The sequence below is a fragment of the Aspergillus melleus genome (assembly GCF_016097325.1).
Source record: "Aspergillus melleus strain CBS 546.65 chromosome Unknown contig2, whole genome shotgun sequence".
Taxonomy (NCBI): domain Eukaryota; kingdom Fungi; phylum Ascomycota; class Eurotiomycetes; order Eurotiales; family Aspergillaceae; genus Aspergillus; species Aspergillus melleus.
Window position 1 is genome coordinate 3,496,594 of NW_025763371.1, and position 27,903 is coordinate 3,524,496.

The 27,903-nt window shown below is 52.0% G+C and overlaps 6 protein-coding genes across 6 annotated transcripts; 4 read left to right on the forward strand and 2 right to left on the reverse strand.

Moving 5' to 3' along the window:
- The first annotated feature begins 8 nt into the window (after positions 1-8).
- rat1 (5'->3' exoribonculease Dhp1) lies at positions 9-3,995 on the forward strand. The gene is made up of 5 exons (XM_046085698.1): positions 9-644; positions 714-991; positions 1,042-1,167; positions 1,232-2,988; positions 3,064-3,995. Exons 1-5 carry the CDS (start codon positions 338-340, stop codon positions 3,638-3,640), a joined length of 3,045 nt encoding a protein of 1,014 aa, XP_045941661.1. The 5' UTR covers positions 9-337; the 3' UTR covers positions 3,641-3,995.
- A 1-nt stretch (position 3,996) lies between these two features.
- On the forward strand, positions 3,997-9,514 carry ARO1 (pentafunctional protein ARO1). The gene has a single exon (XM_046085699.1). The coding sequence runs from the start codon at positions 4,621-4,623 to the stop codon at positions 9,355-9,357; it is 4,737 nt and encodes a 1,578-aa protein (XP_045941662.1). The 5' UTR covers positions 3,997-4,620; the 3' UTR covers positions 9,358-9,514.
- Positions 9,515-16,996: 7,482 nt separating this feature from the next.
- Positions 16,997-19,228, forward strand: LDX57_004051 (stress-regulated transcription factor RPN4; the record flags this gene model as incomplete). Its single annotated transcript, XM_046085700.1, has 1 exon — positions 16,997-19,228. The coding sequence occupies one exon, from the start codon at positions 16,997-16,999 to the stop codon at positions 19,226-19,228; it is 2,232 nt and encodes a 743-aa protein (XP_045941663.1).
- A 3,754-nt stretch (positions 19,229-22,982) lies between these two features.
- On the reverse strand, positions 22,983-23,351 carry LDX57_004052 (uncharacterized protein; the record flags this gene model as incomplete). The annotated part of the gene is made up of 1 exon (XM_046085701.1): positions 22,983-23,351. One exon carries the CDS (start codon positions 23,349-23,351, stop codon positions 22,983-22,985), a length of 369 nt encoding a protein of 122 aa, XP_045941664.1.
- A 1,081-nt stretch (positions 23,352-24,432) lies between these two features.
- Positions 24,433-25,056, reverse strand: LDX57_004053 (uncharacterized protein; the record flags this gene model as incomplete). Its single annotated transcript, XM_046085702.1, has 1 exon — positions 24,433-25,056. The coding sequence occupies one exon, from the start codon at positions 25,054-25,056 to the stop codon at positions 24,433-24,435; it is 624 nt and encodes a 207-aa protein (XP_045941665.1).
- Positions 25,057-26,394: 1,338 nt separating this feature from the next.
- On the forward strand, positions 26,395-27,761 carry LDX57_004054 (SDR family oxidoreductase; the record flags this gene model as incomplete). Its single annotated transcript, XM_046085703.1, has 4 exons — positions 26,395-26,510; positions 26,575-26,857; positions 26,939-27,128; positions 27,187-27,761. 4 exons carry the CDS (start codon positions 26,395-26,397, stop codon positions 27,759-27,761), a joined length of 1,164 nt encoding a protein of 387 aa, XP_045941666.1.
- Positions 27,762-27,903: the final 142 nt, after the last annotated feature.

Below are 27,903 nucleotides of genomic sequence, written 5' to 3' on the forward strand. Positions count from 1 at the left end.
TATCCGGTCATTCATCCATTCATTCAACGGGCCCTGAAGAAACTTCCAGGTCTCGCTGTTTGACCCGCCCTCCAGTCAAAGAATAAAGGGCTTTGATACCTGTGATTTCCCTTGTCCTCGGCCTCCTCGGGATAGGCTCTCTTCCTTTATCAACCCTCTTCCTTGCTCGTTGTAAAGCTCGGTGCAATTTGCGATTCTAAGTCAGGCGTTTCAGGAAAACCAATCGATGGAGCGCATCGCCAACTGCATTTAGAATATCAGAGTTTATTTGCGCCCTTGAGATTTTAGTTATTACTATCTTGATAATCTCTACACTTGCTCGCCTTTTTGTATCATCATGGGTGTCCCAGCGCTGTTCCGATGGCTCTCCAACAAGTACCCCAAGATCATCTCGCCGGTGATCGAGGAGCGTCCTTACGAGGTCAATGGGGAAGAAGTTCCGGTTGATACGACTCGTCCCAACCCCAATGGAGACGAAATGGATAATCTATACCTGGATATGAACGGTATCGTTCACCCGTGTACTCATCCGGAGGGAAAACCCCCGCCGGCGAATGAGCAGGAGATGATGCTGGAGATTTTCAACTATACCGATCGCGTGGTGAACATGGTTCGTCCCAGGAAGCTGCTGATGATCGCTGTTGGTATGTGACAACTCTTTGTTTATGGTTTGCTACGAGCGATTACTGACCGGAGGTTCCGAAATTCTCTAGACGGCGTGGCACCGCGAGCCAAGATGAACCAACAGCGCGCACGACGTTTCCGCTCTGCCCAGGAGGCTAGAGAGAACGACGAGAAGAAGGAGGAGTTCCGGAAGATGCTGGCGAAGCAGAATGGTAACAAGGCCGACCAGGGTATTGAGGAAGAAGTCATTCAGAAGACTTGGGATAGCAACGTGATTACTCCGGGTACTCCGTTCATGGACATTCTTGCTGCTGCGCTGCGCTACTGGATTGCGTACAAGCTCAACACTGATCCGGCTTGGGAAAAGGTTTGACACTCGTCTCTTGGACTGGAAGTTCTCTGCTCTGACTTGCGCAGCTTAAAATCATTATTTCCGATGCGACCGTTCCCGGAGAGGGAGAGCATAAGATCATGGAATTTGTTCGATCGCAACGAGCATCGCCGGAGCACGACCCCAACACTCGTCATGTCATCTACGGTTTGGTATGTGATGAAGAAAATAAACTGAATCGTTGAGAAACAATACTGACGTTGAATGGTTTTTTAGGATGCCGATTTGATCATGCTGGGACTGGCGACCCATGAGCCTTATTTCCGAGTTCTCCGAGAAGATGTGTTCTTCCAAGAATCAAAGGCACGGACATGTAGGCTATGTGGTCAAGCCGGCCACAAGGCAGAGGAGTGTAGAGGGCAAGCCAAGGAGAAGAACGGTGAATTCGATGAAAAGGGCAAGGGCTCCTCGCTCAAGCCATTTATCTGGCTTAACGTCTCCATCCTTCGGGAATACCTCGCTGTCGAGCTTTGGGTTCCCGGGCAGCCATTCCCTTTCGATTTGGAACGGGCCTTGGACGATTGGGTGTTCATGTGTTTCTTCGTAGGAAACGATTTCCTCCCGCACTTGCCATCGCTTGACATTCGCGAGAATGGTATCGATACCCTCATTGCTATCTGGCGCGACAATATTCCCGTAATGGGTGGATATTTAACGCAGGATGGGCATGTCGACTTCAAGAAGGCCCAACTCATTTTGCAGGGTCTAGCCAAGCAGGAGGACGCCATCTTCCGTCGACGAAGACAAGTCGAGGAGAGAAAGGCCGCGAATGAGAGAAGACGCAAGCAAGAGGACAAGGCCCGAGAGGAGCGTTCCAGCAAGCGGAGGAGAAGTTCGCCCAGCTATGATGCGTACGAGCCGGCACCCGCGAGCAACCGAACTCGCGGTGGTGGCGACAATGCCGCGCCCTCCTCGATGCCGATGGACCTGATTACTCCCGGACGTGGACATCTATCTCGAGGAGACCGAGAGTTGACCCACAGCATGGTGGTCAATCGCGGCAATGTCTACAGGGCCAACATGGCCAACAAAAGCGCTGCCGCCGTCCTCAAAGACAAGCTCATGAAAGGTTCGCAAGGCGACCAAAGCTCCGAGGAGCCTACAGCCGAGAGCGAGGAGCAATCGGGCGATCAACCCGAGCAGACCTCGCCCTCCGTTCTTGGAAAAAGAAAGGCGGAGGGAGAAGAGAACGAGTCGAAACCTCAACAGGATGACAATGATATGCCACCCGACAACGTGCGTTTGTGGGAGGAAGGATATGCCGACCGATACTACGAGCAAAAGTTCGGCGTTGACCCAGCCGACAAGGAGTTCCGACACAAGGTTGCTCGTGCATATGCTGAAGGTCTCGCCTGGGTTCTCTTATATTATTTCCAAGGATGTCCCTCGTGGACTTGGTATTATCCTTACCATTACGCGCCATTCGCCGCAGATTTTGTGGACATTGGCGACATGGAACTATCATTCGACAAAGGCACCCCGTTCAAGCCGTTTGAACAACTAATGGGTGTCCTCCCGGCCTCGTCTAACCACGCTATCCCCGAAATATTCCACGACCTAATGAGCGACCCGAAGAGTGAGATCATTGACTTCTACCCGGAAGATTTCCCGGTGGATCTGAACGGCAAGAAGTTTGCCTGGCAAGGAGTCGTTCTGCTGCCGTTCATTGACGAGAAGCGACTCTTGACTGCCATGGAGAAGAAATACCCTCTTCTCTCGGACGACGAGAAACTTCGCAATGCCATGGGTAAGGAGGTGTTATTGATCTCGGATAGTCACCCATTGTACCAAGATCTGGTCGGCAATTTCTACTCCAAGAAGCAAGGTGCCCCCGTGGTCAAATTGAACCAGCGTGTGAGTGAAGGATTGGCCGGCAAGGTGGAGCGCAACGACACATATATTCCACACAGCTCCTTGGTATCAACGCTTGAACAATATGGCATGCCGAGCTTGGATGAAGATCGCTCTTTGACGTAAGTTAACATGTCCCCTCCCCCCCCCATACTGATTACTCCATGATCCGTTTGGTTAATTTCCGACGCATACAGGGTCAACTACGAGATCCCCAAGTCTTCCCACATCCACAAGTCCATGCTGTTGCGCGGAGTTAAGTTCCCCGAGCCGGCTTTGGACTACGGCGACATAATGGCTGTCAAGAACAAAGCGCAGAACTCCGGTCGGTCGTTTGGAGGAGCTCCGTTCCGCGGCGGCGGCGGTCGCGGCGGTCGCGGTGGTCACATCAACTACGCCAGCCAGGGCCAGGGCCAGGACCGTCCTAACCCCTTCGCGGCGCATTTGGATCCCAACTTCAAGCCCGCCGGCAACAATGCACCTTCAGGCTGGGTTCCTCCGCAGCCCGGATCCACGGGATATTCCCGAGGACCGCCTCCTCCTCCACGTGGAGGCATGCAGGGTTACTCTGATGGCCGTCAGCAGTACCCAAATCGCGGCCCCTATGGCGGACCGCCTCCCCGACAGAACTACGGTCGAGACGATTACTACGGCCAGGGTCAGCCGCAGGGATCCAACTGGCGCGGCCGCGGCGGAGGATATTCCCGAGGAGGTCACTCAGGTCGGGATTCCTATGGATCGAGGAATCACCAGGGTGGATACGGACGCTACTAGAAGGGAAAGGTGTGGGTTTGTTAGAGATCTATAGTTTGTTTCCGATGTCGATCTGTTTCTTGGATCGTGCGTGTTTTGCCGAAGTCTATTTTTGTTTATTTTATTTTTCTTCTGTCTGTCTTTTTCTTTTGGTTCTCCTTTTCTTGTGTTGTTCTTTACCTCCTGCTTTGAGAGGGAAAACCAGACGTTGGGCAGCAAGATGACATGTCATATACTACTTGGGATGGGAGTTTGCGCGTTGTACTTTGGCTTCGTTATTCTGGTTGCGATGGTTCTACGAGGAGGAAGTATGTACGAAAAAGACAGGAATGCTACGACGCCCGTGATGGATCGGCTATCCATGACTGAGACTATGTTCACTCTTTTTCCTCTCGCGTAGAGAGTAGAGACTGGTAACTCTCTAACTCCAGACCTCAGTTCTCACCGACTACTCCGTAGAAACAAACACATCGGTGGATCACCGGCAGAGGGACGGCCAATGCCGAGGCGACATCGGAGCGGGCAGAAGTGAGTCAATCGAGGAAATGAACTTCTCCGGTGGATCTTTTCCCTCTGCACCACCACTCCTCCTTTCCCTAACCGAGCAATCATCGTCAGTTCCATTCCCATCGTGCTCGGATCTGCTCCATTCTCGCCGCCCCTGTTACCAATTGCCAATTGAATGACTTGAAATCCCCCTTGCGGTCGTGCTCATCGTTCCCCTTTGGGCTCAGCTGAAAGCCCCGCTCCAGTTTTCTCTCCGACGCCAACTCTCCTCCATCTTTCTTTCTTTCTCTCATTCCTTCTTCTTTCTTGGATTTCTCTCCTGTGTCGTCTCGTCTTCGAGTCTGTGCTCGCTGTTGAGACGCTTTGGACGAACTCCTGGGGTTTCGTTTACTACCAGTCACAGCATGAATTAATTTGAGACTGTGGTTATTCCTCCCTTCGTTGCGAATCGCCCGTCTCCCTTGCTTGCCGTTTACCCCCCAATCCATTCGACCATGACCGAACCCACGAAGATTAGCATTTTGGGTCGGGAGAGCATCGTCTCGGATTTCGGTCTTTGGCGTAACTACGTCGCTAAGGATCTGATCCGGGACTGCCCCTCGACCACCTACGTTCTCATCACCGACACGAATATCGGTTCGATCTATACTCCCTCCTTCCGGAAGACCTTCGAAGATGCCACCGCCCACCTCGCGTCGTCGCCTCGCCTGCTGGTGTACCATGCGCCCCCGGGTGAGGTCTCCAAGTCCCGACAGACCAAAGCCGACATTGAAGATTGGATGTTGAGCCAGAGTCCCCCGTGTGGTCGTGATACGGTGGTGATTGCGCTGGGCGGAGGAGTCATCGGAGACCTGACTGGTTTCGTTGCTGCGACCTACATGCGTGGAGTCCGGTATGTGCAGGTTCCCACGACCCTGCTGGCCATGGTGGACTCTTCCATCGGAGGAAAGACTGCCATCGACACTCCGTTGGGCAAGAACCTCATTGGCGCCATCTGGCAGCCGACCAAGATCTACATTGACCTGGAATTCCTCGAGACCCTCCCCGTGAGGGAGTTCATCAACGGTATGGCGGAGGTGATCAAGACCGCTGCCATCTCGAGTGAAGAAGAGTTCGCTGCTCTGGAAGAGCATGCCGACACCATCTTGACGGCTGTCCGTCGTCAGGTGAAGCCCGGCCAACACCGGTTTGAGGGCATTGAGGACATCCTCAAGGCCAGAATCCTGGCCTCGGCCCGCCACAAGGCCTACGTTGTCTCCGCGGACGAGCGTGAGGGTGGCCTGCGAAACCTTCTCAACTGGGGCCACTCCATCGGTCACGCTATTGAGGCGATTCTGACTCCCCAGATCCTCCATGGAGAATGTGTCGCGATCGGCATGGTCAAGGAGGCCGAGCTCGCCCGTCATCTCGGTCTCCTCAAGGGTGTTGCTGTCTCCCGTATTGTCAAATGCATTTCTGCTTACGGCCTGCCTACCTCCTTGAAGGATTCGCGGATCAGAAAGTTGACCGCCGGAAAGCACTGCCCCGTGGACCAGCTGCTGTTCAACATGGCTCTGGACAAGAAGAACGATGGCCCCAAGAAGAAGATCGTTCTCCTGTCGGCCATCGGCCGCACCTACGAGCCCAGGGCCAGCGTCGTCCCCAACGAGGACATCAGCGTGGTGCTTGCCCCCAGCATCGAGGTTCAGCCCGGTGTTGCTGCCGAGTCGAACGTTACCTGCGCTCCCCCGGGATCCAAGAGTATCTCCAACCGAGCTCTGGTCCTGGCCGCTCTTGGATCGGGTACCTGCCGCGTCAAGAACCTGCTGCATTCGGACGACACCGAGGTCATGTTGAACGCCTTGGAGAAACTCGGCGCCGCCACCTTCTCCTGGGAAGAGGAGGGTGAAGTGCTCGTTGTGAACGGCAAGGGTGGAAACATCCAAGCGCACCCTTCGCCTCTTTACCTTGGTAATGCCGGCACTGCGTCGCGTTTCCTCACCACCGTCGCAACCCTCGCTACGCCAAGCACTGTGGACTCCAGCATCCTTACCGGTAACAACCGTATGAAGCAGCGGCCGATCGGCGATTTGGTCGATGCTCTGACCACAAATGGTGCGTCCATTGAATACGTCGAGAAGAAGGGCAGTCTCCCTCTCAACATCGCTGCCTCCGGCGGATTTGCTGGTGGTCAGATCAACCTCGCCGCCAAGGTGTCTTCGCAATATGTCTCCTCACTGTTGATGTGTGCTCCCTACGCCAAAGAGCCCGTCACTTTGAAGCTGGTTGGCGGAAAGCCCATCTCGCAGCCGTACATTGACATGACCACGGCGATGATGAGATCCTTTGGCATCGATGTGCAGAAGTCCACTACGGAGGAGCACACTTACCACATCCCCCAGGGTCGCTATGTCAACCCTGCCGAGTATGTCGTCGAGAGCGACGCCAGCTCTGCAACCTACCCCCTGGCCATTGCCGCCATCACCGGCACCACCTGCACCGTCCCCAACATCGGATCGAAATCCCTTCAGGGCGATGCTCGCTTTGCCGTCGATGTTCTGGGCCCCATGGGATGCTCCGTCAAGCAGACCGATACCTCGACCACCGTCGTTGGCCCGGCGAACGGCCAACTGCGACCCCTCACCAATGTTGACATGGAGCCCATGACCGATGCGTTCCTGACTGCCTCCGTGCTTGCCGCTGTGGCCCGTGGCGATGGTGGCAACCACACCACCCGCATCTACGGAATTGCCAACCAGCGTGTGAAGGAATGCAACCGAATCAAGGCCATGAAGGACGAGCTTGCCAAATTCGGCGTTGTCTGCCGGGAGCACGATGACGGTCTCGAGATCGATGGCATTGACCGCAAAACCCTTCGCCAGCCCTCCGGTGGTATCTTCTGTTACGATGACCACCGCGTCGCCTTCAGTTTCAGCGTTCTGTCTCTCGTGACCCCTCAACCGACTCTCATTTTGGAGAAGGAGTGTGTCGGTAAGACGTGGCCTGGCTGGTGGGATACTCTCAGACAGATGTTCTCCGTCCGTCTGGAGGGTAAAGAGCTGGCGGAGGACGAGTCCTCTGTCCTCACCCGCGCTGAAAAGAGCAGCGCCTCCGTGATCATCATCGGCATGCGGGGCGCTGGTAAGACCACCACCGGACACTGGGTCGCGAAGACACTGAACCGGCCTTTCGTCGACCTTGACACCGAACTCGAGCAGAACGAGGGAAAGACAATCCCCGACATCATTAAGGAGCGCGGTTGGCAAGGCTTCCGTGATGCCGAGCTTAATCTCCTGCAGCGCACTCTGAAGGAGCGTTCGACTGGCTATGTCTTCGCTTGCGGCGGAGGCGTGGTTGAAATGCCCGAGGCCAGAAAGCTGCTCGTCGATTACCACAAGGCCAAGGGAAATGTCATGCTCATCATGCGCGATATCAAGCAGGTCATGGACTTCCTTTCGGTCGACAAGACTCGCCCAGCTTATGTTGAGGATATGATGGGCGTCTGGCTACGTCGCAAGCCTTGGTTCCAGGAATGCAGCAATATCCAATACTACAGTCAACAAGCGAGCTCGGGTGGCCTGGCTCGGGCATCCGAAGATTTCACTCGATTCATGAAGGTCGTCACCGGACAGACGGACAACCTCAGCATCATTAGGCGCAAGCCTCAGTCCTTCTTCGTGTCTCTGACACTGCCTGACCTTCGGCAAGCCAGTGACATCCTGGGAGAAGCGTGTGTGGGCTCTGACGCGGTGGAACTACGAGTCGATCTGTTGAAGGACCCCGCTTCGGACAGTGAAATCCCCTCCGTGGACTACGTGGCTGAACAGATGTCGTTCCTGCGCAGTCGCGTTTCGCTTCCGCTAATCTTCACCATCCGAACCAAGAGCCAAGGTGGTCGTTTCCCTGACGATGCGCATGAGGCGGCGATGGATCTGTACCGACTCGCCGTGCGATCTGGCAGCGAATTCGTCGATCTGGAAATCGCTTTCCCCGATGACATGCTCCGTGCTGTCACGGAGATCAAGGGCCATTCGAAGATCATTGCCTCCCACCACGACCCCAAGGGCGAGCTGTCGTGGGCCAACATGTCCTGGATGAAGTACTACAACCGAGCGCTTGAGTACGGCGATGTGATCAAGCTCGTGGGAGTTGCCAAGGATCTGGATGACAACGCGGCGCTCCGCAAGTTCAAGAACTGGGCCGAGGAAGCCCACGATGTCCCAGTCATCGCCATTAACATGGGCGATAACGGACAGCTTAGCCGCATCCTGAACGGCTTCATGACCCCCGTGTCCCACCCCAGCCTTCCGTTCAAGGCTGCGCCGGGTCAGCTCTCTGCCAGCGAGATCCGCCGGGGATTGTCCCTGATGGGCGAGATCAAGCCGAAGAAGTTTGCCATCTTCGGCAGCCCCGTGTCAGCCTCGCGCTCGCCTGCGCTCCACAACACCCTCTTCGGGCAGGCCGGTCTGCCCCACGAGTACAGCCGTTTGGAGACCACCAACGCCCAGGATGCGAAAGAGTTCATTCGCTCCCCCGATTTCGGCGGTGCCTCGGTCACGATCCCGCTGAAACTGGACATCATGCCCCTGCTGGATGAGGTGGCCCAGGAAGCTGAGATCATCGGAGCGGTGAACACCATCGTTCCCGTGTCGCAGGGCACCGATGCCCCGGCGCGGTTGGTGGGTTACAACACCGACTGGCAAGGAATGATCCTCTCCCTGCGCAATGCCGGTGTCTACGGAGCCAGCGGTGACGCCAGCGCCGTGGTCGTCGGCGGCGGTGGAACCGCTCGCGCCGCCATTTTTGCCCTCCACAGCATGGGATACTCCCCCATCTACGTCGTCGGACGGTCCGCCGGCAAGCTGGAGAGCATGGTGTCGACCTTCCCGACGAGCTACAACATCCGCATCGTGGGGCCCGAGGAGAAGATCGATTCGGTTCCCAGCGTGGCCATTGGCACCATCCCCGCCGATCGTCCCATTGATCCCGCCATGCGCGAGACGCTCTGCCACATGTTCGAGCGCGCGCAGGAGGCGGATGCGGAGATTGTCAAGACCGGGGACAAGGCGCCGCGGGTGCTTCTGGAGATGGCCTACAAGCCGGCAGTAACCGCCCTGATGCAGCTGGCCTCTGACGCGGGATGGCAAACCATTCCTGGTCTGGAGGTCTTGGTAGGACAGGGATGGTACCAGGTAAGCACGACTCACTCCCCAATATGTTGTTGGCTACGAAAAGAGAGCAATGAGCACTAACTTGGATCTAGTTCAAACACTGGACTGGCATTTCGCCCCTCTACGAAGCTGCCCGAGCGGCTGTCATCGGCTCCGAGTAATTGGAAAGGCTTGGTTTCAGGCTTAGCTATTGATGGCGGGCTTTATTTCAACAGGAAGCGCCAATGATGGGTAGGAAAGGGGGATGAGCACATTTTCGGTCATTCGGGTTTCGTACCCCAGTCTTTCGGCTTTAATCTAAAATCAATTTATTATTTCACTTCATATCTATGGGTTGCCTTGGATTACCCCAGGAACAGGATCGCGATGTAGGCACCAGCGTGACTTGCGTAGACTCAGGCAGCAGTCACGAGACCCGAACAGTCACGCTGCCTCCGGGACACTAACCAGTGACTACCAAGTATGAGTCGACGGATCCATCTCACTCTGACTGTTTGTCTGTAGTGTACGGAGTAGTCTATAGTCTGATCCGGTCCTAGTCCTAGTTCGCCAGATGGTACGGAGTCAGTCAGAAAATAGTCTGTACGACGCCGTCAGGTATCGATCGTGTATCGCCAAACACAAGAGACAGAGACTCGCTAGGTAGCTCTACCTAGCGAACGACCGGAACCGAGTCAGGTGAGACTTGACTCCCAACGCTTTCTCATAGCACGGAGTCATGATTTAGAAGCGATGGTCTGGTTATCGCGACGAAGGAATCTAATAATAGAATCCCCCAACCGCGAATGTTTCACATGACCAAGACATGTGACCTCCGACCGGGCCATCTTCATCTCATCTCATCGCTTCGCTTCGCTTCGCTTCGATCAAATTCTCAACATGAATGCGACCACCATAGGGAAACAACCCAGGCAGAGAAATAAAATTCAGAATTTGATAGCTAACCAGCTAACTCGCTCACCAGGGATTCCTGATATGTCAAGATCAACGTTCTGGACTCCGACCGGCCCAAATCCATCCCGATCCAGGCCCCCTCGGAAGGCAGTGCAGACGGACGACAGTACTAGAAGCGAGGTAGCGACCGGGAGTCCAGAACACCTGAACCCCGTCAGCGTAGGTGCTTACGCTGCAGGACATGCATTAACTCCAACGGAGTCCATGCCATAGGGAATTCCGAGTTCTAGATCTAGTTCTTGGTTTTGCTCTTGGAGGGTGGGAGGAAAAATTTTTCAATCTATCAATCTATTCTAGATCCTATCAGGAATGCAACTTGCAGTGCAGATCGCATCTTGGTCTTTCAGAACTGAGATTCTGGATCAGTCGATGGATGATAGATTCCTTGTCGGGTAAGAAATTCGAAATGGAGGGTGGGATTGATTGATTCATTATCATTTGATGGTCAGTCATGGATGATCATGGAGATTGAGGACCCTCCTCCCCCCCATCTACTCCGTAAGGTCTCCACTGCGCGCGTATCTGATGGAGTGACATTTGGCCAATGCCCGCGCAGACCACGCGGATATTCATACCTATTGGCTATGGCATGGATTTCCTGCTTCCTGATTCCTTCCACTGTGGACGGAGGAGGCATTAGGTATGGAGTATGTCTACGCAGCACGGCATCTCGAGATCATTCCATTCGTAGCAACACTACGATGGAGATATCATATGAAACATACTCCGTACAAAACGTCTTCGACACGCAATTTACTATTAATAAAACTAACCCGTCCAGTCCACACGCCGTTGTGGTCGTCGTAAAACAACCCCATACGGAGTACATACACCGTAGGGGACTCGTAAGTGATACACACCAGAAACAACCCATGTCTCAAGTGGCTCATCAGTAGAGTCAAATTGAGGTACGGAGTAAGCGACCGTGTCAACAACCCAACAGATACAGAAGACCGACAACTAAAGCAAGGAAAAAAGTGAGACACATCTGTCCTCGTGGCACGCAAACTAACCCTAAAACTAAAACCAAGACTAAAAACTCCAACGGCCGCCCGACCGGTCGCTCGGTCGCGAACCGATCATCAAGCAAGACGCATTATTCAGCCCTGAGAGAAAACCCGAGCAGTCCTGGCTCATGGTTGGGCAGGAATGAAAAAAAAAATCAATGCAATCTAGTTCCTACCCCTAGTCAGTTAGTCTTCACTAGTCATGCATTTCCTGTTGCAACTTGCAGGCTAGCAAACCCGAACCTATCACGCGGAACGGCAGATAAATGCGTGGCCCTCGGCTCTGATAGCCGGGGAGAGTTGTGGCTGAGTCCGTCAATCTGGCTGGTCTTGCCGTGTCCCGATCTTTGTTGATCGACCGGGCCGAGGGAGAAAAGAAAATGAGAACGACCCAGCCTGCGACCTGATTTTGGGGCTTTTCTCGGGCGCCGGGCGGACTTGAGTCTGTGGGGAGCAGGCCGAGAGATAATATGACAGGTATTGATATCAATATTCTCAGCCATACTTCACTCTCATACAATGTAGTTGGGGCAATATCCACAACACTGTTCCATGTACTCCGGTGTACTCTCTAGCTAGTGTCTCGTATTCACTATTGGCTGCTGGCTATTGACTATGGCACTGTCCTCCGACCGGTGAAAAGTTCCGGGATGCTCTACTCCGTTCTACTAAAGTACCATCCGAACTAGGAAGTATGTACTCCGAGGAAGGAGGCCGAAAACATCCCAGCTGAACGGTCGCATTGAACGGGGCAAAGCAGGGCAGAACAGGGCAGGGCAGAATATCCCAGCTGAGGTAGTAAATCCTACTCCGTACTCTAGAGTCGTAAATGTTTCCCAAAGTCGACTAGCCATAGACCTAAAACGACCATAATGCCTACTCTGTAGATAGATACGGAATACGGATAGACGGGCGTCGGAAACACGGACTCGAACGGAGTAAGTGACAGGCAGACGATCAGACGAGCCGTGAAAATTCTTCCTGGCTAGCCTACAGTAGTCCATCCAGAATAGTCCCGACATTTGGCGATATCCGAGAGCGAGTGACAGAGAATGATTGCTGCGTCCATCATGCATCCCAACAGAGATTTCCAGACGCACAGACAGCCCTTTCCTAAACGGGCTAGTGCAGAGAAAAAGCGACCCAAAATTAGAAGGCTTCTAGAAAGACTAGAAAAACTCTACGCGCGGAACCGCCGATGCCAAGGCGTTGGACCGGGTACATGGGAAGAAAAGCGATTTCACCCTGCAGGATGTGATTCGACGCAGGTTTTCTTTTTTAAACATTTACCCTGCACCTAAAATTGTTGTACTGCATATACATCTGTACGGTGTATGATTTCCGTATTGTATGTAATTACATCGAGATTCAATTCCTGCATCCCTGCCGTAACCAGTCCTCAAACTGTCTATCATCTCCCAATTCTCTAACCCCGACCTTACTCCGTACTCAAATCGGCCGCATTAGAAAAATTTAAAAAAAGAAAACATGTTATTTTTGAACCTCGGAATTACCAACCCAGGCCAGCCAAAAATACACCCACCCACACACAGTTTACCCTTGCTTGAAGATCCACATGCATTTTACTTTTTCTGCTGTTTCCCTCCTTCATGAACTGCAGTCCTGCTACCTACACAAGGTGTGGCTGTGTGCCCCACCTCACCAATCAAACACCTCCACGCCCCTCGCCCTACCAGTCTTGCATGAAGCCATGAAGACGCTAGAAGAAATTTTCACCCTTCCATGCATACGCCCATGTTTTTTTTTTTTTTTCGGTCGCTGGACATGTGGCAGGGCGGGTGGGATTTTGCCGCGTTGGGTCCCCGTGCGACTGCAACGCCGTTTAAGGTGCTTATCCATTCGGTTGGGGGGTTTTTTTCGATGATCCCTGCTAGTGGGCTATACAGTAGGTACGGTAGGATTTGATGTTGTATAGCAAATGGACATTGGATTTTGTTTTTGTAATTGAATGCTACGTGGACTTCGGTTGGAATTAATAAAATGATAATAACAATAATAGGAAAAATAGGAAAAACCAACAGCAAAAAATAAAATACCCTTTTCTTTTCATCCGCAGTAGAAATCTCATACGTACCATACTACAAAGTAAAATTATTCAGATCTGAATTCTCGTCCTCATTTTCAGCCTTGTTTTACCTTTTTTTTTTTTTTTTTTTTTACCCCAAGTCTCAATTCAAGGTAAATCTCGGTAGCAGAACACCGAGGGGACGGAACTCCAGCATGGATCGAACCTTGAACCTTAAAAAGTCATGATGTAGTTTAATCTACTGCCTACGGATCCGACAACGAAACAGACAAGAGAAAGTATATCGCATCCGACTCAACCCAATCTTGAACCTAATGGCGAACAAAGCATGGTACCTACTTTCAGTGTCCACCACCAACAGATGGAAACTAAGTGTAACTGTATCGGTTCCAACTATTCCATGTGAATAGACTACATGTGGCTTTCAAAACTTGGAAGGATTTCCGAAGATCTGGTACTGTTCCAGTTTCCACTTTCCTTTTGGAATTGGATTTCCACTCAGCTCTAGTCTAGTAATCTAGTTAGCACATTGTCAGCCCCGCACGTGCACAACAAGTCAAAACCAAGTCAATGACATTGACCATCTGGACACCACAAGATCGATCAAACCTTCCTGGTGTGTCGGGATGAAGGAAAACAAGGCTAGTTTAGGGTAGTGGCTTTTAGAGCCAACTCCAATCACCCAATCTCATCCATTCCCTGGTCTTGCGATGGAATGGAATCCTGTCCTTCCGTCCTCCCCGATCAAATAGTCTCATAGATCCCGGAGTGGTTACGCGCACGACTGCGCAACATGGGGGCCACAAAGCATGACAATCCTGCGAGCTTATTGAACCAAGCCAAAAGGGAAACATGGCAAAGTAAAGACGAAAGGCCATGCATTAGCATCGGTTGAATGGAACGAATCATCATCTCTATCTCGATTTCCTCGTTTGACAGAAATTGAAGTCCGGGGCAAAATGGTCAGAAGCAAAAAAAGTCGCCACTCGGTTCAGCTGTCGTCGCTTTTGGGATGATGCGCTGTGGGCCCGGGCTGAGACATTGACGGGACAGATTAGAAAGAATCCGGGATTGCGGATTGGCTGTACGTTGCTTTGACTTGCTCAGACACGGACTGGGGGTTGAGGCTGTAAGTGGGGATTCTGCTTTGGTCCTGGTTCTTGTTCGTGATTCACTCCGTACATTTGTAGGTATACTGTAGTATAACGAATCATCAGCTGTCATTGAGTTGACTGCCTGTCTACCTCTCGTCTTGCATTACTCCATCTGTCGCGCTATTGTCACCCCAGGACCAGGCAGTGGCCATTTGGAAGATGTTCCGGGTAGAGAGGATGGGGAGGATACGTTGACTCGGTGAGAACTAAATGGACTACTGTTTTTTCTATCCTGTCCGAACCAGTGTACTGGGTCTGATTGACTGACTCATTTGCATGTGAAACTACCAGGTAGGCAGACAAAAGACGTATGTAGTTAGTCGAGAGTGATACTAGTCTTGTACAGAATCACAGTCATATCATGTCCCACCAGATCAGAGGCAAATCAAACAGGCAAGAACCCCGACGCTCAGCCTGCGCGAGGCGATTCGCCATCAAGGCAGAATAGATAAAAAAGCAAAGCTGGACACCCCTCCCCTCTCTAGTCAAGTCGAGTCAAGGAAAAGTTGTTCTTCCCATCGTCATCCGCGCATACCCTGTCCGGTCGTCCAATCTATGACTCAAGGCCAAGGGCACGGCCAGTCAGATGCTCTCGTGACTGAAATGAGTTGATAGCGTGCATTAGGGGGAGGGAGTTGGTTCACGCAATCCCATCCCCCAAGGGTAGGAGGTACGGGGTCAGGCCACGGACATGGCCAGAGACGGCTATCAGCTGACCTTACCCCCTTTTCTTGCCTTTCCAAGGAACTGCAAGCTACCTAGCGTTGAATTGAAAATTCAGACGCGATCAACTCAACGAGGAGTCACCGGACATACAGACAGGCAGAGGCATTGCCGGCCGAGAAGGTCGAGAGCTCAACAAACCAGGTATACCTCTACTACGGCCGTTCGGCACCGTCGTGCCGCCAAAGCAGACTAGTCGGGCTAGACTAGCCGGAATCCAGACTTGGCGCCGAATCGGCCAGGACAAGAAGATAATCTCTTAACGACGAGCCGGAGAGCGACACGGCCGAAAGGTTGGAAATACGAATGCACTGGTGGAATGCGATCGGACATGCCAGAATTGTCGACGTATGCTCTAACATGATGAAATCGACCGGCCATCTCCGTTGACTTGCACTCCGTAGTTAGTTAACTATGAATCATAGCTGACAAATGGGTGGATTAGTTATGCAGCGCGCAGTGCCTAACACTAACACTAACGAGCCACAGCGGTGGCGCAGCTAGCGGCAGTGGCTGATGGGGAACCTAACGAATGATCTACCGGACAATGTACATCTATGGAGTGGCCGAATACGCAGAAGACTCTGTCGAGTTCTGCAACTGCTGATCGCGTAAAATCACCCCAACCATTCGGACCTGTCACCTGTAAGGGTCCCTGCCTGCGGGTGGTGCGATCAAAGAAACACGAGATCGATCTCTCATGGCGCCGGTGGCTTAGCCTGAGACTGTAGGGTGTGATTGGCTGCCCTAGCACCCTTTCCCCCCCGGAGGAAACAAAGAAAATTTATTGGTTTCGGTGGTTCCTCGGCGCCCATTTCTTTATGATTCATCTTTCTGGTTTATTGATTTCCGTACAACGTATAATTATCGGCATTCTGTGTCAGAGGTGAATCAGAGTTAGTCACTCCAAGGACCTCTAGGTATTTCGGACCGTCCGGTAGGGGCGAGTATTGTGGCTCAAGCAGAATAATGGAGAAGCCACAGGAATCGTCGGAGATGCAAGGAGATAATGGAGGACCGAGACCAGACTTGGCCCCACCGCGTAGACCCCAGACTGCAGTAGTACCAAGTAGTTGACACTAGTAATCGTACTGCAGATCCGTTCGTAATGACAATACGACTTGAGTCAGCGCCGCGTTATTTCCATTTCTCATCCGTCGGCGTTTACCGTACTGCTACCTCTGCAGTAGCAAGCAGTACGGCCGGCGCCCAGACGTCATTCCCCAATCCATAAAAAGCCCTTCCCCCGAGCAGAGCTGCCCACTTCTCTCTCTCAGACATCATTCCATCAAACCTTTTATTATTTATTCTTCTCCCAAGATCTCGTCCCCATCTGACTCCAATTTCCTTTTTCACTGGAACCAGATCTCAATACTTTGATTATCAATCCATCCTTCTTCCCTCTCCTTCACACTAACTCCCTACTCTATCCGTCCTTATACTATACAACTCCTAGTAAGTACTTCTGCCTTCTACTACTCTCTCTCTCTCTCCTCTCTCTCGCATAACCACCCTTCCATTCCTTGGATGACTATATCCTGTTCCATGAACCAGTATTCTGGTTTCAGCTTTCGTCATTGAGTCACCTGCTAACCTGCCGCCCGATTAAGTTTAGAGTCGACGACTCTTCCCAAGGTTGCCTCGGACCTTTCCAGACTCTTCGATCCCCCCCCAGCCCTTGATTTACAATTTGTCTTTTGACGCCGAGTCAAACCCTTCCGGTCGCAGTCATTTGCCCAGCGGCCGTCGGGCCAAACTACTATTTCAACTCGCCCTCCCCCAAGTGGCGAACTCTCTTGACCCACTGAAACGTCCAATCGTGACAGAGCTACATTATGTACATGCAGCCCTCTGTACGTAAAGGTCTCATCACCGAACCAACGTCGGCTCCTTTCGTCAACTACCAAGATTCCGTTTGCATACAAGACGGCCTGCCTTTCCCCGATCTCTCCCTGGACGCGTCGTCGCTGCAGTACCTCGACCACCAGCACCAGCAGCAGACTCGTCTGCAGTCTCCCTTCCAGTACCACCACCAGAACCTCCAGTTCGTCTCTCCGCCGTCTTCCGCTCCCTCCTCGCCTTCCTCCTCTCCCGCCTCCTCCATCTCCCACTACCCGGCCTCCTCGGCAGTCCCCGCGGACTACACTCTCGAGGCTCCTTCGATGACACCTGCATCCTCCTACAACCCTACATATCACTTCCAAGGATCGGCCTCACCACAGTCCGTTCAACCTTACCTCCACCAATATCCCCAGCAGTTTCTTTTTGACAACTCCTCAATGTTGGCCCAACAACCCGTCACCAGTGTCCACGGTTGGGAGGGAAACCCGCAGCTCTTGAGCCCCGCTCGCATTCAGAAGAACTCGCAGCACAAGACGTCACCCAGCTCCTCCTCCTCGAGTAGGTCCGCTCCGGCGAGCAACTCCTACCAGAGGAACTCGAACGGGTCCGCTGCCGCCAAGCCTCTGCCTACTCCCGTTCAGACGCCCGTCCAGAACAACTTCCTGGCGACTCCCTATCAGAACTTTGACCCCTCGTCGCACGATGGTAGCCAAGTTGAAGTGGAGCTTGCTATGAGACGGGCTGTGATGGAACAGCGTCAGAAGCAGCAGCAGCAGCAGCAGCAGCAGCAGCAACAACAACAACAACAACAACAATCCAGTGAATACTCTTTGGCGCCTTCGGTGTCCAGTGTGAGCCATAACTCGCCTGTCACGCCTCAGACGAGCTTCGAGGATCCCGACGACGCATCGAAGGCCATGGTCAATGGTGAGAAATTTCCTGATATCGATCGGTGGATGGATGATTACTTACACGCCGATGCGTTCGCAGATTACGGCGTTCACAACGGAAACAACATGTCGATTGGCATCCCCAAGCTCAATCGCACCATCTCCGATATCTATCAGGACGAACTCTACAACCCCGCTCTCATGCCGACTCCCCAGGTTCCCAAGCCATCGGCCAACAACAACAACCAGCAGGCTCTCCTGACTCCCTACCGCAATGTCTTTGCCGACCGACTGCAGGCCGCCAACCAGGGCCATATTTCGGCTCGCTCTCAATCGCCCACGTCGGGCATCAAGCGGGAACGGTCTCCCTTCCGACAGAACTCCCCCTTGGCCGCTGAATTCAACAACCCCGGTCTTCAGCAGCCCCAGATGGCCACCAGTATGCCCATGAGTCAACCCATGGTCAACTCGCAGCAGCAGCAGCAACAGGGCCAAGGCGAACCGAATACGATGTCCCCCAAGGATGCGCTGCTGGACTTCCACGAAGGCGAGGACGGCGGTCTGCCGCTGTTCCCGTCCAACCAGCCCGACTTCAACCTGGGTGACACCCTGGGACTGCGCCGGGAAAGCAGCTCCTCGTTCCCTCAGTCGCAGAACTTCAACTCGATGGAATCGTTCCCCAGTCAATACGCTACGAACTTGGGAGTCGACCAGCAATTCCCCTTTGGTCAGCGGCAGCAATCGTCGCAGCAAGACGGCAGCAACAACCTCTTGCAGCAGACGCCGAACTTCCCCCCGTCTCTGCCCACCTTCGAGTCGACGGGTAGCGACGTGGCGCTCCCCACCACCGAGATGACCTCCCCTCAGGCAGCTCAGCCGAAATTGGCGGCTCACCCCGTCAACGAGGAAATTACGCGGCCGGAAAACACTTCCGCGGACAGCGGCACCTACACCTGCACCTATCACGGCTGCACTTTACGATTTGAGACCCCCGCCAGGCTCCAGAAGCACAAACGCGAGGCCCACCGTCAGACGACCCCTGGAGGCCACCTTGTCGGCCGGGACACAACGTCGCGTAGCTCTCAGGCCGGCCCCCACCGGTGTGAGCGGATCAATCCTTCTACGGGCAAGCCCTGCAATTCGATCTTCTCGCGCCCCTACGATCTGACTCGACATGAGGATACGATCCACAACGCTCGCAAGCAGAAGGTCCGGTGTCATCTGTGCACGGAGGAGAAGACCTTCTCACGCAATGATGCGCTCACCAGGCACATGCGAGTGGTCCATCCCGAAGTTGATTGGCCAGGCAAGCAGCGACGGAAGGGCAGGGAGTAAATGTGAGAACCAAGGGGTGTGTGACACCTCCTTCTCTTCCATTCTTCCTACCTTTCCTGAAGAAGCCACGAAATGGGACCGTAATTTCGAATACGGCCTTATTCCCTTGGGGTCCCACCGGCGATGCTGTTGACCCTTTCGGCCTGAGTCAGGATGACGAGAGAAAGCCGCCGACGTCATAGGCCTTTCCCAAAGGGGAAAGGACTCGCTAACCCTTCCGGATCGCCGGTCGGTCTTGCCGTTTCGGGCGACTCGTCTGAATGGCCTTGCAGCCTGAAGCAGCAATGATGACATCACTGCAGCTCTGTCGGGACAATGACGTATTCCCGACGAGAAGGTTTCTGCTTCCCTCCATCTTCTTCGTTCTTTGCATCACCGTCCGATGTACTTATGACGCATACGCTGTTATTTGTGTTTGCTTTTCTTCTTGGCAACGGGTGTTTATGAATTCAGAAAGCAGGCTCTTTTTTCATGGATTTAATTGGTTGGTTTGTTTTTTTTTCTTCGTGGCATTTCTCGAGTGGGTCATAGATTTCGTCTGTTTTTTGGGTGGGTTATTTTCGCTTTTACACTGGTTGCATCAAAAGAAGCAAATTTTGTTTATGTTTGATTTGTTTTCGAGCCGAGATGACGATTGACTGATCTGTTGATTATTACGTGGAGGGGAGAATCCTTCCGTTACGATGTACTATACTTACTACTTCTGTATGATTACTTGTCTATGATGTTGAGCATATTTTGGTTTGCTGTTCTCGGTGATTTGCATTGGTTTGGCATGGTTTGGGGTGGGGTGGTGTACAAATTGTGGGCTCGGTACAAATTGTACAGTATCTGTCATTATTAGGATTGTACATTACAATATATCCTAATCACATAAAACTACTTCATACAGTATGTAGCAGCTCATAGTGTAGATTCTAACTGAGAAAAATAAGCCTTACTGTCTGACAGACTGACACCTGCACCAACACCGCTAACTCCGTCTACCTTACTTTACACCGTACTTTAGGAAATATAGTCACCAATCGCAAGCCCCCCTCAATCTCAAGGACCGTTGTGCGTGTGAAAATTAATTAATTAAGAAGGTACTGAGCACGGAGGAATAAATTAAAAGAAAGCAAACAAAAAGAAAAATCAAAAAGGACGATCTCTCTCCTCGCGCGCACACCCCGATCCCAACGGTGTTTATTCGCCAATTGGTTGATCGAGATGCACGATGGTTTTTGGAGTAGTTCTGGATATTTTAGTTTGGGACTTGGAACTTGGAGGGTGGGGACTTTTTTGTGCTTATGATTTGAGTAAGGTTTACGGGTACTTTTGTTCATGCTCGTGAGTTTGGGATTTAAGAGGTTATGGGGTTGTGGTTTGGGCAAAAGTACTGGATTTACTTTAGGATTTTCAACTCATTACTGCCGAAGTACATTGTACATGAACAGAGAGTATGTATCCCTGTGAATGTCTATGGTGTAAGAAGTGGAATACCAAGAAGTACACCGGAGTAGACAAGGCGATGAGCTTTCCCTGACGGAAGATTGAGATCATTAGATCTGGTCAGAAGATGAGGGATTCCTAGTCAATACTATGTATAGATGATGTTATACTTCCGTCTTCAATGCCATGGCTGATGTGGACAATGGACATCCTTCCGCGTACAAAGACAGAGGACGGAATACGAGATGGACTCAAAGCTACCGGCTCATCGACGATATCTGCAGATTTGCAGAACGGCGGGACCCTTTCCCCCTCTTTGCGTCTCCATTGTTTTCCCGGGCTGGACCACACGGAGAAAACAGCCTACTAATTAGAATGGCCCTGTCAGACGAGGTTCTCCTCTACTGGTGTTGGACCCACCGGGGGACTGAGGTGGAGGTCCACTCAATAATCAGTTAACACTAACAGTCTATCCTTAAGGAATGGAGCTAGTGGTTGATGGTTGCTGGTATCAGTTCTACCGAGGGTGTATCTGTCCCTAGTAAGAATGGTAAGGCAGAAATTACATGATGGATGTGGCTTGAGAAAGTGGATGCGTTCTCCGACAGTGCCTACCTTAGGTAGATGTACCAATTCAGATTAGATGAGTCTGCCCAATGATGTACATTCATAATCTTGTAAAACAAAAGAAAGATGAAATTAACTGTATCTCCCGAGTACACTGTAGAATGCAATTTCAGACATGAAATGAACAAATTGTTCTCCCCCCTGTCTGTCACACCCACTTGTCGATCATGACACCATCGCGCATACCACCTCCTCCACTGAGCATGAGGAATTGACTGAGCTCTTCCCAGCGTCCTGCGTCTCAGATTTCTGTTCCCATGGGCTCGTTACACTTCCATATCCACTCCACATACCCCTGCCCCTGAGTATGTATGATGAATGATGATACTATATGTGCGTATGTATGACTTATCCCTCCTCTTCCGGGTTGGTTAGTTGTATGTACCAAGGATAGAACTGAACTACCATGCAATGGCCTAACAATGACATTGCAATTACGGGGTATGTTCAGGTCTATCTACGGAGTAATTTCCCTGGAATTGCATTTTCTATCGGGTTGGTTCCATCTTTTCAAACTGATCTGTTTGTTTCATCCTTCCCGTACACTTACAACACCTAACGGTGTACACTGTATCCACTCGAGGTAAGAGGGGAGAGGGGCATTTTACCCAACCGACCGGATAATGATAGATAATTCAGATCTTCGGGTCCTACTGTTAGACTGTTAGCGGTCCACTTGGATCGGGTGATTCAGTTCTCTATTCTACAGTCAACGGTGTACTTTATCTAACGGTTTGGTCTCTGGTATGGCTGTACCGTGTACACTGTAGATGGTTGTGCTTGTCTTCAGGGGTTTAAATGTTTGATGTGTCTTTCTTTGTTGTCTTACTGTCTCCCTATCTTACAGGAACTATGCATCTAGTAGACAGATGAATAGTGTAGTTTGTATGGAGAACTGGTCTTACTGAGTACGAGTAGGAACTCGCAATTGAGGGGCTTCCCTCAAGCCTCATATTCATACTCATAGGCTACGAGTTCACATCCAAATTTAACATCCGGCCGAACAGTGTAGGATGATCCCGTGGGCTGATGGGGCTGCTACTGCGTATAGCTGTGGATAATAGAATGGAGGTGGAGATGAGAGGACAGTACGGAGTAGATGGATACGTATTAGTCCCTGGATACTGGATAGGGAGATTGTGGAGTCTATGCCTTCCTACAGAGTACATCTGGTCACTTACTCAGACTTACTGTGTACTCAATCTTCTCCAATTGATGGTGCTATCTCCCTCCTCTCTGGTTGCTTTCTTTGAAAGCATTGACGATCTAGTCAGATGATCCACTGCCCTACTTCGCTACCACCTATGGCATGATCTTTCCTTCGTATACAGACTTATTTCCACGGATACGGGTCGTACGGACCTCCTTCGGGAGATTTGGGCTTAGGGCCCCCTTGGAGAGGAAGCGTTTGGGGTGGGTTTCATCGTGTAACGAACAACGGCAACGGTTACCTAGGGTGGGTGGCTGAATGGCTGGTCGATGATTGACTGCCTCATTCTCTGGGTACAGTGCACACATTTTCAAGGGTTTCCGTGTCTCATCCTTGAGTTTCGTATGTAAAAATTTAATACTGAATACTAAATACTAAATAAACAGTCAAACTATCTTACTAGGTACTAACTAGCTAGGAGTTTGCTGGAAGTAAGCAGATCCTGTTACACATTATCCAACTACTACTCCATACATACATTCACATCTACCTACTTGCGCCGGTGTTGTTCGCCGGCAATTCCCGCACTCCCGGCTCATGCAACGCCCCGTCATCCTGCAGCTGCAGCGAGCGGGTGGCATGCTCTCTGTCCGGCATTTTCGCCCTATCATCGTATCGATGCGCCAGATGGTTTCCGGCAATACGCTGCGTTGTTTGGGTGCTAGTCCTTGATCCCTGATCCTTGATATGCTGCTCGCCCTGTCCATGCTGTGCTATTGTCGAGTTGGAGAACAGGAAGCAAGGCTGGGCGAGAACGAGGCGGGACTGCGGGACTTGTGATGGAGTCGGCTGCTGTGCTTGCGATGGTGCCTTGGGGGGGCTGGGGTTGGAGTGGAAGTGGTGTGGATGTGACATTGAGGCTGTTCGTGAGTCGAGAGGATATAGCCATCTCAGTGGTGTCAGAACCGTTCTGAGGACGTTCATGTTAGCAGTTCCATACGCGCTGGTCACTCGTTAGCTTCAGTCATTTCTGGGAGACTTATGACCAGTGCTGGGTAAAGAAGGACTTTGGATCGCTCGCCGCATATCACGGTGTATGCTTTGTTAGTAATGTGATGCGCTGACGCGTAGGCATTATACACTCCGTCCAGTTCGGTGACTATGATCATAACATGAAGGTCGTGACTCCGTCTTGTCCCGTTCTCAGGCCGAGGCAAGAAAACCAATGTTGCTAGGTCTCCGACAGCGAGCAGGTGTCGGTGAGTAACTGGGTGATAGAAATGGCTTGACCAAGACGAGTCGCCCCTTGGGCTTTCGTCCAGGTGAACGAGGTATAGAGAAACGTAGATTGCCTCGTAGCCTCGTCGGCATCTCTGCCTCCGTACATATAGGTATTTTGGCCGGAATCATCCGTCGACGCTGCTACGGGGCAGAAACATGTTCGTCCACTAGGGATATCTCAGAGATGGAGGCTCTGAGTGCAATTGAGGCCATGAACGAATCATGATCAGAACTAGGGGTGGGTGGTTCCAGTGAAGGCGTATGGCTACGCCGACCAGTTCTTCGAGGCCAGTCAGAAGGAAGCGTTAGGATAGAATCGGAGATTGGAGTCTTGGTATGTTCCGTCCGATAACATTCTGCGAGCAAAGCTGAAGACGCTGGGAAGAAGACAAATGCAATCTCTAGGCAGTAATTTCTGGCGGAGATTTCACACCGTCGCCCCCTTCGCTAACATCTGGTGTCGGCTTCTGATCTCTGATAGACCGTTGAAGCTTGCAATCATGCTTGGTTCCCCCACTTGCGCGACACTGTGGACATTTACGACCATGCGTAATTAGTAGCAAGTGGAGGGCATACTTGTGCTCATCGGGTATCTTATATTCAAGATGGGCGCGAGCTTGTTCTGCCGTCGCCTCCTTCGGCCGCCATCCCAAGAAACCAGTAATGCGATGAATGTGCGTGTCGACAACAAACCTGCTGTGGTGAAGTGTCAGTGCTAAGACACAGCTAGCGGTCTTGGGTCCGACCCCGTTATATGATAAAAGCTCTTCGTGGCATCGTCGTCCTCTGCATGGAGCAGGTGGTTGAGACTGTAAGTGCCATGGGCGGCCTTGACTTGGTATAAGATTTTCATGACCGTTTGGGACTTTCGAACATGCAAGCCACCGCATTGCAGTGCTTGCTGAAGTGCAGGATCCCCATTCCGAGCAATAGCTTCATAGTTGGTCCAGTCCCCGTACGCGTGCTTCATGCTGTTCACTTGTCGGATGGCGTTGTTTTCATTCGTCGCCTGGCATAGAACACCATACAGTAGTCCAACTAGAACATCAAGGAAGACGCTGGGCCATTCCGTTCCGTCCGCGGTCATTGCATTGCCGGCGAGTGGTCCGCGAGCTACGTGCGGGTCGGCGAGGATGAGGTGAGCCAGCCGACACTCCGCAGGTAGTGGACGTGGAAAATGAGGGAATGGAGACTGGCCACCAAGACGACGGTATGCATCCCATTTCTTGGTAGACCAAGGGCTCTTGGCCTGGCTAATACCTCTGGCGCTGGCGCGGATTTCACTGGGGGAAGCAGGTTTGCTGGTACCTTGTTTTAACCGACTGGAGACGCGAGCCATGATGAACTACCCGGTGCGAGAAATAAGCCAGTGCGGAGAGAACATGAAGGCAGGGGGTTGAATAAAACTCGTCGCGGATAGTAAACATTAAATACCTTCCTTCGAGTTCATGGCATCACCCCTGGAAACCCCCGATCGATCTATTTCAGCAGTCCACGGTTCTGGCTGTGCCGATCCACAAAATTGTCGGCTCGTCAAATGTAGAGGAGCCAGCCTTGTATGATTGATATTTCAGCTCAAGATGCAAAGGCCAGTGGCACTACCATGACAAATTCCCTGATAATAATGAGTAGCGGAAAGAGTAATTTGATGCATCTGCCTGGTTATGGCTGGTGAGTGGCCTAGGTCCACATTTCAGTAGAAGGATAGACCTGCATACTGATTGACTGCCCATCATCAAACGCTTGATGGATCTCATGCCTTCAACCACGAACTCTTGGCTGTATGCAGAGAAGTTCACTTCGATTTCTGCATCCTCGCAGGTGTCCGAACAATTCACTTGAGGACTCATGTTCAGGCATGTCTCCATCACTGACCTAATTAGAAATGCCAAGGTAGTCCATCCTGAGGTCCGATGGGGAAAGAGCCGGTCTAGGTAGAATTTTCCCATCAATCAATCACTTGGAGTCCACTTCTGACGGATGCAGCCGACCTCGAAGAGTCAGCGGAAGGGTGCGGTGCCGACAAAAGCGCCTCGACAAGCGTTAGTTAGGGGGTGGATCTCGGAATATTCAGATATATGACACGACGAGCGTCTTCAGCTCGTCTTCAACTGGCTGCCTCGAGATTAATCCATGCGGGCTTCATCTCCAGAGGCGTCACCAAGCAAGACAAAGAACCGGCCAGATCCGCAGAGCACCGGATATAACAGAGTGTGTAGCGACTAAGCCGACCGATCAATCTCTTTCTCTTAGTTACGGACTCTGTCCGGCAGAGATAGTGAGACACATATTTTGGATGAAGGCGTAGGGCATCGTGTGGTCATTGGACAAGCAGCAGTGGAGAGAGATGAAGGGAGGAGAACGTCGAGCTGGAGTAAGGCTTGGCGGTGATCATTGCCGCTCTCTACACCGCGGTTTGTCTTGTTTGCTTCGCATCCCAGGCTTGGCCTCATGTATAGAGGTAGTTTGCTCGGTGTACACCGTATGTGCATAATTCTGGACCTCTGGGCATCGTGGACGCAGTGTGCTATAAAATCATGGTTCCCCTGGCTGATTGATTGAATCATTCTTCAGTTCTCTCACTGCGGTCAATTTGGGTAGGTACCGCATTTCCCGGCGCCCCAGCAGCTGACTGTATACTGCCAGTAGGTAGTACTCCCAAGCTCAACGAATCATCATGAGCAACACGCTCTTTGTCCCTCCCTCTCCTCGGGTTGCCTTTGTCACTGGTGCCAATGGAATCACTGGCCATGCGATCATTGAGCATTTGATTCGTACACCCCAACATGAATGGTATGTCTAGGCGCAAGAACCTGCCTTCCGATGAGATAATCGCTTGCTCAAGATGTCCATCTAGGTCTCAGATCATTATCACGTCGCGCAGGCCTCCTTCTACCTACTGGGTTGATCCTCGTGTCAAGTTCATTGCACTTGACTTTCTTGAGCCCACGGAAGCAATCGTGAGCAACATCCAGGACGCCTGCAAGGATGTTACTCATGCATTCTTCACCTCCTATGTCCATGACAGTGAACTCAGCAAGCTGCCGGAGAAGAACTGTCCGCTGTTCCGCAACTTCCTGGAGGCCATTGATTCGGCTTGTCCGAATCTGCAACGCGTGGTACTGCAGACCGGCGGCAAGGTATGAGTCCTATCGCTACGCTCTTGCCAAGAATGAGATTCAAGGCAGGAACAAAATGGGCGCCTGACTAACACAGAACAGCATTATGGCATACAATTCCAGGGCTTGAGCACTCCCTGTTATGAAAGCCTTCCGCGGTATGATGGCCCGGGTAAAGAGACCCTGTTCTATTATGAGCAAGAGGATAGTCTGTTTGCTATCCAGAAGCGGCGTAAGACCTGGCACTATAATATCATTCGTCCCTTTGGCATTTTTGGGTTCACTCCTCAATGTATGTCCTTCTTTACTCCTTCCGTTGCATGGTAGATGATAGTTGACCTTCTTCGCAGTCCTGGGTATGAACGAAGCACTGCCTATCGCGCAGTACTTTCTGATCTGTCGCGAACTGGGCCAGAGCCCCAAATGGCCTGGGAGCTTCAATGGCTATCACCAGGTTGAGGGCCAGTGCTACGCCCCCAGCATTGCGGACATGCATGTCTGGGCTGCAACGCGTGACAATTGCAGAGACCAGGCATTCAACCACGGAAACGGCGATGCTGTGGTTTGGAGGTTTCTCTGGTCACTGTTTGGCGACTACTTTGGCAATCCTATGGACCCATCAGAAGCCCCGACCGAGAATGGGCCTCGCCAGCTGAGTCTGGCTGAGTGGGCTCAAGACAAACGGCCCGTGTGGAGGACTATCGTGGCACGATGTGGTGGTAACGTTGACTCGTTCCAGGAACACGGATTCGCCATGCTGGACTGGCTCTTCTCCCCTAGTACCCCTGGGGCGGCATTTATGACCAGTGTGCAGAAAGCGCGAAAATTCGGCTGGACTCGTATCGACGATTCATACGAAGCCTGGATCAGCACTTTCCGCTCTTATGAGAACGCCGACATTCTTCCTTCTCGAGACAGGTTATAGAAAGATCATCCGGGGTAACTCTGTGATATGGTCTGGATGCGATGGGTCGCCAGTGGCCAATGTGCTAACGTTGGGTGGTGAAGAGCACACGCGACGGGGGATCGAATAGGAAGCGCATCTGGTAGCATATATGAGCTTAATG